This window comes from Anser anser, assembly GCF_964211835.1.
Source record: "Anser anser genome assembly, chromosome: 5".
Lineage (NCBI taxonomy): Eukaryota > Metazoa > Chordata > Aves > Anseriformes > Anatidae > Anser > Anser anser.
In genome coordinates, this window is record NC_139725.1 from 6,143,341 (window position 1) to 6,155,202 (window position 11,862).

Consider the following 11,862-nt stretch of genomic DNA (forward strand, 5'->3'; position numbering starts at 1 on the left):
CCTTTTCAACCCAGGCCATTCTATGATTCTAATACAGTGCCAGGTACCTCTCAGCCTAGTCCATTGCTCCTCAGTAGGCACCTGGTCAGCTGCATGCGGGCACAAATGCTTTGCCTTCCTACTTGATATCACTTACAAGCATGTCATAACCATCTATACAGGGCACAATTCCCAGGCTGTAATCTTCCTTCTTATTTGAAATCATTCCCAATTCTTTCTTTTTCTTGTGGTTGTAAGTAGCCTGTCTCGGAATGCTTTCGCCAGGCTATATTTGTCTTTTGTGATAAGAAGGCAATGTAAGAGTGGAAACTTTCTGCATGTCTTCCTTTTAGCAGTCCAAATGTGAAGGGGGATGTCATGCACTGAAACTCAGCAATCATCTACAGTCTGCTTTTCATCTACAGAGAAGCAGCAATAAAGTGAGCAAAAGAAGAACAACCACATCCAGCTGGAGAGCACCGATAAGCAATTATTTTCTCACATGTGCCCAGGACACATCCTCAGCACAAGCTCAGTGTAATTGACTAAAACAAGGAGCAGATTTCTACGTATTCCCAATCCACAAACTGTCCATGGCTTCTTTAACAGTTGCAAACCTGCCTAGCCTATGCTATAGGATATCACCACATCTTAAAAGAGCGCTGGCCATTTCCTCATCTACTTGCATTTCTGGGACATGAAGGCTAAAGATACTGTCAGTTGAAGAATGGCTCATGCTAGAATTAGATTAAAACTCTGCCCTCACCAACTGCTTGGCAACACAGCTCACTACACTGATCACTGCCCCATGATTAAGAGAATACATCAACAATGAGTAAGGAATAGTTGAGATTCAATCCTTGATTATAATTTGCTTTCTAGCAAAACGGTGACATGCCTCATATAAGTCACTTGCATTGTCCTAGAGTAAGGAAGGGGAAGTGTTTTGTTCCTTTGTGTCATTTATAGAGCTGGGCGCTTTTCTCCATTTAGATACTATGCTGTTTCAAACATGTCTGTTCATTTACAAATAGGTTTAGATACACCATTAGGAAAGGCATCACTTGCTAATTATATGATTGAGAAGCTATGGCATTCTTAAATCATTCCACTAACACAACAGAAAACATTTCTCTGCATCTGTTTTTGTCTGGCTAGAGGTATGAAATGTGAATGTTCACATAGCTTTAAAAAAAAAAATAAAATACAGCTTGACTGCAACAGTGCAATGTAGTATAAAATTACGAGTAAGCCAGGCAACTTAATACATTCAAACGGCTTTGGCCTGTGAACTATCCAACCACAAAATATGCTCACACACTCCATTTTAATCTCTTTTATGAGTATTAAACCAAAATTGTTGCAATCACGTTATCTATTTGAAGAGGAAGAACAACCTTACAAGATCACATTGTACCCACCTGTTAATACTGAAATCACTGTTGAGATTTATGTTGGATAGACTTGTTTCTGAGGATGTTCTCTCAGTCTCGACTTTATTTTTATCTTTGTCATTCACAGCTAGTGTCAGACCACAGCATGCCACATGCACTGACTTATTTATAAGAATGTTTATTTCTTGGAAAATGGAAAATTTGCACATACCCAGATGCATGAGCTATGTTATGGGGAAGCTGCCTTCCCCTGTGTGAAGAAAAAGAAAACTGGAGTCAGGAGCACAATGAACACACCTCAATCACCTCAGTTTCTTCTATTCCCTTAACCAACTACCACACCTCTATGAAGGGTTTGCTGTCTATTATAAGTGACTGCTCTGAACTGGAATAATCTCATCCAGCTTGAAGAGCTCTTCAGTTCTTCATTCCTGCTATGCGTGTCACTCCTGTGCTCTAAGACCCAGCTGTCTGACTTTCACTAAGGAACAGTACGCAATTCCTTCTGTCTTACCTGGTTGATAACTTCACATTTAGGGATCTGCTTTACCACAGTTCTTTCTGAATAATGAAAATGGAAAATGCAGCTCTCCTCCTCTCTCTTTCTCTTTTCCCCCTGGCTGTTGGAATTGCTACTGATCCGACAGTGTTCTTGGTTCTCTCTCCTCTGAAAATTTTAATTTTTATGCTGGGAAATAAGGGTTACAAAAAAAAAAAAACACCAAACACTGTTACTTGAAAAACTTAGTTTCAAAGAATAACTTTCAAAACCTATTTCATCCTATCAAGCAAATAGTTACCACAAGAGTTTGATCAAAGCTTAATTTTGGTGCCTTCGTAACAGTGGGTACATTTTCCCTCTGTTCTTATTTACGCTCTCTCTGCTGAGTGGCAGTAACACTCCAAAGCCTCGAGCTGTTTGCCAGCATCAACATCGAATCTTGGTACCCCTCTTGCTACAGCATCTACAGCAGCTTAGGGGAAAGAGAGAGGGAAGAGAACAAAGTCAGATAAAAGTAACTTGAAGCTTTTGAGAGGGTTAGTGAGAAGGTCTACATGAAGAATAACTCTTAGCATCTTTCTTCTCACTTCCCTATTGTTTAGAAAAGTCCTTGACCTCAGAGAAGTTGCCTGATTTCCATCTGTACTCAGCATATGCTGGACGGTCTTGGTTTCTTTCTTCCAAACTTTGTTTTAAGCACCATATAAACAAAACTGCTATAGCTGTTTAAAAGTAATGAGTTCTACTGATGTCTGGAAGAGAAAAGGTGAGAAAAGATAAGAGGAGGTCAAGCTAGAAGAAAAGGCAGCAGGAGTTGGAAGAAGGAACAGCTTTTGAAGATTTTTTGAGAAAATGAAAAGGGACTGAAATTCAATATGAATACTAAAACCTCAGCATTAACAATAAAAACTTTCCATAATAAGCATCTCCAGGGATAAAGCATCCTTTGGAGTTTGACTTCAGGCCCCAATCCAGCAAAGTACTTAAGCCTGTGAGTAGCATTATTGAACTCAACCTATGTCAATGGGATTGGCTCATGCTTAAGTGTAAGCATGTACTTAAGTGCTTTGCTGGATCAGAGCCATGCTTGTTTGAGGCTATAGTTACCTTATACATGGGAATTATCTATCAAGCACAATTACCTTTCAAATGGGTAAGGGATATCCAGTGCTAATCATGCAGCAGATTTTGTGATACTGGGTGAAGCAGCTATCTGAAGTTCAGACAACATTTTTTCCATGTAGATACTCTGAGTTGAACACTAGCTGCTTGTACTTAAGTATCCAAGAACGGCCAGGCTGCAAAGTACTTGATAGAAATTAATTCCTTTAAACTTAATTCCAGTGGTTGTTACACCAAGTTTAGTGCCTTTGTTCGACATCATCATCATCCAGTATAACAGCCCTGAGAACATTATTATTTTCAGTTTTTTTTTTTTTTAAACTATGATCTTCTGAAAGCTGAACATGCTTCCAATTTCAGATCGTTCCTTTCTAGAGAACAGAAATCTTATCAATTGCTTTACATGCGTCTGTCTCCCCTTCATCTTACGTACTTTCAGGAAAGATCAAAAATAACCCTAGCTACCTTATTTTAAATACACATAGGGCCCCTGGGTTCCACCAAAGAGCTGTATCCTCCAATAATGCAGGAATCAGAGATGTAGTAATAGAGGAAGAAGTATTCCACAGCAGAGGCCCATACATAGGAAAAAAAAATCCCCTGAGAACAAGAACAATAGTGAAAGAAAGTGGCAGAAAAACAGTGGAGGACAATTTCAGTATCACAATCAAACCCTCATTCACACTGATACAGTTATCAGGGGGTGGAAGGTGTCTAAGAGTTTCACAGCAACTACCCTGACTGCTTTATCAATTCCAAGGCAACACAGAGTTAAGGCATACAAAAAGTATATCAGCTATTGTGTACTAAGTTCTTTTCAACCAGGTATACGTACTTTGACATGAAACTATGGTTCTCAGTTCTGTTTTTACTGTAAGAGGGTTTTTATCACCTTATTTGTATTCAGAGGTTAAATCTCATACTTGTGAAGTGCTGAGATTATTTACATGTGTACTACTCAGACTGATTAAAATATCCTGCTGGTGTGTGCACGTATGTATACACACCCTTTCATAAATACAAATTTATAAATGCATACAGCTTTTAGAAAAACCATAACCTCTTTGAAATGTACTTCTGCTTAGATGCCATGGTTATATGATAAATAATGGCTAAATTGTAAGTTCTTAAATTGATGGAGTGCCAGTAATAAATAGATCAAAGACTTCCCAATGCTAGTGTCCATGAATACTAAACAATGGTATTTCCTATTCTGTAACGAGTGCCGTGGTTCTGATCCATAAAGCTTGAATTTTTTTGCCTGCCTACAGGCACGCACAGGCTCACAGAGCAGATGTGAAGTCACAAATCTCTAGTGTAATTCATGCTCCAGTTCAGCAACTGTCAGGGTATGTTGAAGACAAGTCCGTGACTAACGCAGCCAAGAAATTCCTGAGAGAATGATTGTTAACTGTTCTGAGAAACTCTTCCTCTGGGTTATTATCCCATAGAGAGAGAGACAGTGGGTCTTAGCCATCTTAACCAAACAAACAGCTCTGAGAAACTAAACATATTCCCTCTGAGATTACAGAAAATAAAAAAAAAATAAAAATAAAAAAACAGCATTTTATGTTAAAAGCAGTTAGAAGCACACACGATACTGTCAGTGAAGCACTTGGACTTCTTCCTGCTTTATGCATCAGATCAGAGTTTCCATACTCCCAAAGGAAACCAAGCATCAGCTGAATAAAAGAGAAAGTCCCATTTACCCTACAATTATCTTTTCATAGCTGGTTTGATTGAACAGGAGCGAGGCATGGGCACATGCAGCAACTATTACAGCCACCAGAAAACAATGCAGTGGCAACTCAAATGGGCAGCTGTTTTAATGTTTTATGTCTGGGACACTCTGCTCATAAAAGCCAAAGGAACCAAAAGGGAAGTTGCCTCAAATCTGTGTAGCGTTGTCCAACTCTTTGAGCTAGCTGACAAATGAAAGATGTGATTTAGTCCCAGGGCACTAAAAGGCAGAAATAAAGCAAATAACTACCTGACTAATGGTGTAAGATCATTTTGAGATTTCAGAAGTGTCAGTCTCCTTTTTCTAACACCACCTCCTTCCATAGCTATCTCGACATAGGGTAAACATGCAACGTAACAGTTTCTTACATATATGTGAAGTAATTTCCTCAGCTGCCTCTCGTGCATTTTAAGCTGTATCCAAGCAAATAAAGCTAAGAAGCAAGGCTACAACTCAACTGTTGGTACTCCCACAGATTTCTCAGCTCAGTCTTCTGTGCTCCTTTTCTTTCTGGAAAAAAAACCTGTCAGGAAAAGTATTTCTCATCTCTACCATCTAAGTTTTCCATGTTGTTTCTTACGTGCCAAGACAGTGATTAGCACTATTGAACACTGGTTGCAGGCTGCAGTTCGTTGTTGGTGCATTACTGTGGCTTTGTTTCCTGGTACATAGCATCGGAGCATCCCTTAAGAGAACATTTGATAGCATCACTCTTCTGAATTGTCATACAGTGCAGATGGTCGCAGAATGTAGGCAAGTGGGAGCCAGAGCAGGAGGAGGAGTACATCCTGCTTCTATTTCTCCTCTAGTGCTAATCTTGCTGCATTTGGATTAGGCTTTTGGTTAGGATGTCTACAGCTCTGGGTGGATGCACCCAAAGATCTAACAAGGGAAATACAATGGAGCAGCTGCACTCGGCAGCATTACAACCACCAAGTGACCAGATTTGCATATAAAAACCCAGTAAAAGGTTACTGCAGCTCACACTACTGACAATTCCCTCCTCTGCAAAGCAAATTTGCTTTCGAATTCCCCACGGTTGGCATTTTGTTGCAAATGGCTCTGTTATGAAAAGATCAACTGAAATCTATATACTTCAGCTGATTAACTATTATTACAGCGTACAAACCTGCAAACAAAGAGGACGACTTCTTCCATTTGGCATATATGATTTTATTTCTAGATTAGTTGGGAGAGTTACAGTGTTACAATGTTGAAAACTTGAACATGTGTACCCTGCCAGACAATATCATTGGCATACTGGAACAATACTGTGAATAAAACAAAGGAAGTCAACATAATTGTTTATCTCCATACAAATACAGACTTCTCAGGAATGTAATTGTTATTCTCCTGTGTTACAGAAAGGAGGGCTTCCAAATGTTGAAATGGCAAGACTTCAGCAGGAATTTGATATGCTAAAGAACTTTAAATTTTAGCTCTCATTAGTCCAGATAAGAAAAATCTAAACACACTATGAAAAATGGTATACAAACTGGCAGATCCGAGGAAGGAAGAAGAACTGTTACATTTCCAGGGAGACACCTTGACAATATAAAGAAATGACTACATCTACAACTGTAATCAGACTTATTTAAAGTCAGGTAAATATAGATGTTATGGTCTGGAGGAAGTTACTTAAACAGAAAACAGTAACGAACGGTGAAATGTTACTCTTACTGACTGCAAATTTATTTGTGTGTAGACTCACTGAGAACGAAGTACTTAAGTACAGATTGTGAATCAGACTGAAATTTTCCACCCTTGACTATATGAGGGATTAATTTTTACCACCAACACAATACTTGGTACCATAACTGACAACACATAATGATGTTATCTGGACTACTTGCTAGCTATTTACTTTGCTGGTAGAGAAGACTCTTTATACCATAGAAGCATCACCAAAATTAATCCATATAATGCTCACACTCCTGGTATAACTGGTATAGAAGCCCTTCTACAGGCAGGATTTTCATAATCAAAACAACTCACAATTGGGCAACAGAAACAGACATTAAGAGAGCTACAAGGATATCAGTGAGAACAGAAATTACTCATATACGTCCCCACTTCCCCATGGAAAATCACTATGTACAGAGTAAAAATATAAGCTTTCTCACACCCAAACTGGCCTGTGAACGTGTAATCACAAATGTTGCATGTGGGAACAGACATCTGTGTTCCATCTTCATTTGTCATTTTGGTGTTTATTTCTGGGAAAACTGGAAGATAATTTTCAAAATTTGTCTTCCCAAAATAAAGAAAAATTGATTTTGAGTTCTCACAGATACAGTTATGCTTACTGTCTGTCCTTCTCAGTGCGCTTACAATTTCTTTGTGTATGTCTACAAGATGATTTGAAATTACTCAAATTACCTGAAGAACATGAAGTCTCTAGTTCAACTTCCAGATCTGACTGTTCACATTTCTTTCAAATAAAAATGCATTTTATGTGGCTGTTGATATCCTATTAATTTTCAGAGCAGCAGGTGTCTGCAGGAAAAAGACTATTTCTTAAGTGTAACCTTCCGTACTTTAAAAAAATGTCCTAAAAAAAGGGAAACAGATGCTGTTAGCGGTAGTACAGTTTTTTGTCTTTCTGGCAAGCACAATTTTATTTAACTAGATCTCAGTTGGACAATCTTGATTTGTATTGTTAGTAACAATTGAGAAGACCACAAATACCACATGCAAATAAGATATCTTACCCTGGTTTTCTAGAGATCTATGACTACTTACAGCTATTAAAGTACAGAGAAAACATACATAGTAAATTGAGTTTGTAAAGCAAGGATAATTTTAGGCCAAATCCCTAATTTAGTGACAAATTAGTGTAGGTAAGCTTCAGTGAAAACCAAAGAGTTGTGAACACTTGTTCAGAAGCACACTGTCGTACGATACAAAAGCAAACTTGTTCTTTGGACAAGCCTTAACGATGAAGTAATTACTTATTTATGAATTCACAAAGCCACAGCAGTGGCCCACAGATAAGAAAAAAATACTAGATTAATCCTAATTGCTTAGGCAGGGCCTATTCATTTTATAGTCTTGCGTATGATAAACCAATCCTGTAGAGGACCTCCAAGGGATATTACAAATACTCTTTTTTAAATTTATTTTTTAATAGGACAGGCATGGCAAAAGCCCAAAGAACACTCCAGCATGCCAGGAACAAAAGCAGAGTGTGGCATGCAATTCATCGGCAGGCACATGCTGGAAAAACAATACAGCCTCAAAATGGACAATCATGTTAACCCAGGGCTGGCTATTCACCATGAGGGGACACTGCAGTGCCTACAGCTGCAGGAGATACCCTTGTCTGTACACTGGTGCACTGCCTTCAAAAACCTTTTTGTGTGTGTTCGGACTGACTGTTGATGAGGGATTAGTAGGGCTAAATATACAAGATATAATAACAAAAAATAATAACAGTTATTTTCTGACTCGTTAGCTTAAACAATTTTACAGCAGTCTTCAGTCGGTATTAGCCAGTAAAACTGTGTACAGGGTTACAGCAACTCATAATAGGTATTCTACACAGAACAAGATTCAGGGTTAACTAGAAAACTTTTCCTCTACCATTTTCCTTCGTAGTAAGGATATCTTGAAATCTTTTCTTTCAATCAAACTAGAAAACATTGGTCTTGCTTTTGAAGCTTTATTCAAAGTAAGGCAAGTTGTATCAACTTGATACCTATATCAGACTATGTCATGGTGTCTTGTTTCATACCTACGCAGATTATCTTTAAAAATAGACTCCGTGAATGTCGCCAATTGCCAAGACAGACAAGTCACTTAGCCCTTTTGAAAATTTTACACTTAGGTTGATTTAGTCCAGGATAGTAACTGCAATCTAATTTAAAATCCCCCCCCCCAAAAAAAGGAAATGAACAAAAACCCAGCAATCAAACAACAACAAAAATAAAAAAATCCCATCACAGAATTAAATGTTTGGGTTTGATGAAGAATGCTTATGGGCATTTGTGTCTTCCTATTATGATTCATGGCATCATAGTAAACTATCAACCAATTTCTCAAAAAAATAAAAATAATAATACTAATTTGAGATTCACCATTTTAAGAACTCTGGGAACCACTGCTGTAATGCATGACAGCTACTTATGATTAACTAATTAACAACCATGTGATGAAGAAGGTTATGTAGTCCATAGGAAATAAATACTTAAGGCATTATCTGTCCAATAAAAAGCAAACTGTATAAACTGCTGTTACTAGCCTTTTGATCACCAGACAAAGAAAGCTTATGCACTTACATTTCATCATCGTATTCCTTTGGAGGTGACACTGCAATGACTAAGTCAATCCAATCCTGCAACAAAAAAGCACAAGCACATGTGTGCTGCTAAATGTTCCTCTTAGAGGTGGTTAACGGACTACTATGGAATAGCAGATAGATAACCAGAAAAGCAATCTGTTCCTGGAAAACCACAAGGAACAGGTCTCTATAAAATATTTGTATAGGAACACAGTTTCAAGATTGAGCTGTTTGATTTCTATCCTGAAATTAAAGAAAAATCCACTGATCTTGCAATAAGCTTTAAAAAAACAGCCATTCTAAGTAGCATACTGTATTTGGTCGTCATAGTAATTAATACAGTTCTTGCCGAGAAGACACTCATTCTAGCTTAACTGCTGTGTCATTTGTACATTAAGAAATCAAAGATTAGATAAGCTATTATCAAAGTTCCTATCAGCTTCCAAGTCAGTTTCAGTATTAGAGATTCTACAGATAAATGTACTATACACACTCAGACTGCAATGTGTTTAAATACAAATCTTGACATGTGGCTAAATGCCATAAACTTTCAGAGTAAATTACAGGCATGATTTTCAGAGTTGCTGTATACCATCATTTGCTGCAGATTTCAACTCACTTGGGTGGCATGGCACACCCATACTTTTGATGTTTCCAACCTTGTTTCTATTCATGAGACAATGTCATGAAAGACAAGAGTACATCATGAAAGTTATAGGTAAAATTAAAAAGTATTCCCGTGTACTTACCCCACCCATGTTCCAAGCCTTTGCTAGAGTTGCTTGTGCTTCTGCCAGCCTGCTGTCAATTAATATCTTGCCATTTACAGCCAGTATTTCATCTCCTTTCACTATGCCTCCTGGTGACAGACCAACACATTACACGTACATGTAACCAAAATAAGTTCTGTGACAGACTTCTCTGATGCAGTACTGAGTATAATGAAAAGCATCCTAACTAGATGTGAAGGCTTACACTGAAATTTGACGTAGACAAGAAGGTTTGCTGCAGGCAAAGGCAAAAGGAATTTTTAGGTGGGCATGGACGAGTCATTCTAATCTTCTCTTATTGATTATGAGCTGTAAGAATGTTCAGTAAGATTTTCTGTAGTAGCAGTTTGCCAGTCCGTGTAATCCACCTATATTCCCCATAAACTGTGGTTAATTGTAGTCTGTTACCACTATGAAAATGGCAGCGTTACTTAAATACCTGAATGTCTAAGTGGCATTTGTCAAGGGTTTGCAGGACTGTCATTCCTTTTCAAAAGCATGTGTAACGTTTAGTTCTCAGAACTGGTTTTGATTTGCTAATCTGGAATGAAGGACAATCAGGTAACTGGAACTGGATTTGGGGAGGGGACAACACATATGATAAGGGGACAGCCCACAATAGTCACAAGTCAAAGAGAAACCGAGCACTTGGAATAAGCAATTGTGGCTAAGATGTTTTCACAGCAAGGATGACTTCAACTTAGCTGTGGTTGGGACAAGGTCAAAGAAAACAACCTAAGGAGATACTGTCCTATCCATCTACCTGGTCATCACCAGGGTTCTCAAGGTAAGGATGAGACTGGCTCCCAGGAGAAAAGCCTGGATGTGCTGGCATATTCTCGTGGCTTCTAGAGCTAAGCTGTAAGCCAGAATGCTCTGGCTTTTAGTTAGATTTTGTGAGTAAAGCCAGATGTTTTACAAAACAAATTACTATTGAAAGTAGCATTAAGAACAAAGCTAAGCAATAACTTATGTTCTAGTAACTGCTTTGCACATGGAAGTCCTCTAAATGTAATTGTTTTGGAAATCAGAAATAATGGAGACCAGATTTAGGTTTCCTGAATTAACAAAACCAGCATTTTTTGATATCTGACTGAAAAAGGGGGAGTCCTTAATAAGAGAACAGCTTTACGTTTTTGGGTCACATTACTGAAACTTTGGCTATGATGAAAATACAGCAGGGTTGACTATTTCTTCTTAAACATTGTCAATAATTACGTAAATTTTATAAATTTAAGCAGCACTCTTCAAACCATGAGCCTCTCTTTGAGGTGCCCTTAGAGCTGAGACAGAACTTGGTTGTCTCGGGCAATCTAACTGTGCTTCCCAGTACCAGCAACAACTGCAAAGTCAGCCAAGAACTCAGCCACTGGAAGATGCCATTTTGCAGCAGCATTCAAGATCCCCATTGTTACTCACCATGCTTGTCTGCAGCACCACCCTCATAGATGGCAGAGACTACTATCTTTCCAATGGGAGAATCAATTCCTCCCTCAACTGCAAGGTCTAATGATCCTTCCTATTAAACAAGAATTTCAGTTCAGAAAAGGCTGTTAATTCTTCCCATCAACAGGAACTTAATCTTTCATTCTTCCCAGTAGATGTATCCATACATGAGATGATTACATCAACCCTCTAAATATAAATAGATAATATAGTACTTACCTTTTTAATGCGTAATAGCCGTACATCTTTTCCCATAATCTGCTCAGGGGTAAACTGTGAAAAGAAAATGGTTATTCATTTCCATGTTGGAAACATAAAACAATTAACCTCATCTATGTAGATTGCAGGTGAAAAGGGACCTTTCCCTCCTCTAAAATAGTGTTAGAGGAAGAGCTGAACACTAGCTCATCCTTTCACGTAAGGAAGCTCCCTTTCAACAGGGCTAGAAGAAACAAATGGTCAAGTCCCAGCAAAACATGAAGCAAGAATGTTACCCCCTCCCAGCCCTCAAAATCAAGAACGTGTTTCTTTTTCCTAGTGTATTTTATATTAAACTGAGACATATCTTAATTCTCTCCTTACCATTGAATGTGGATCAAAGTCTTCCAAATATTTCTGGAAGCCCTGAG

General features: G+C 38.3%; 1 protein-coding gene across 4 annotated transcripts in view; it reads right to left on the minus strand.

The window, feature by feature from the left end:
- Nucleotides 1-5,895: 5,895 nt before the first annotated feature.
- LOC310899799 (harmonin-like) overlaps nt 5,896-11,862 on the minus strand; it is a gene marked incomplete at its 3' end in the record, with an annotated part of 46,641 nt that continues 40,674 nt past the window's right edge. For 2 of the 4 annotated variants that reach the window (XM_083836710.1, XM_083836708.1), the window contains exons 16-21: nt 11,816-11,857; nt 11,453-11,506; nt 11,207-11,306; nt 9,767-9,876; nt 9,016-9,071; nt 5,896-7,289 (exon numbers count right to left, since the gene is read on the minus strand). In XM_083836710.1, the coding sequence (XP_083692836.1) occupies nt 7,277-7,289; nt 9,016-9,071; nt 9,767-9,876; nt 11,207-11,306; nt 11,453-11,506; nt 11,816-11,857 (375 nt within the window). Of the gene's footprint in view, nt 7,290-7,319; nt 8,136-9,011; nt 9,072-9,766; nt 9,877-11,206; nt 11,307-11,452; nt 11,507-11,815; nt 11,858-11,862 lie in introns of those variants that run through there. The other 2 variants (XM_083836711.1, XM_083836709.1) reach the window with 2 other exon arrangements.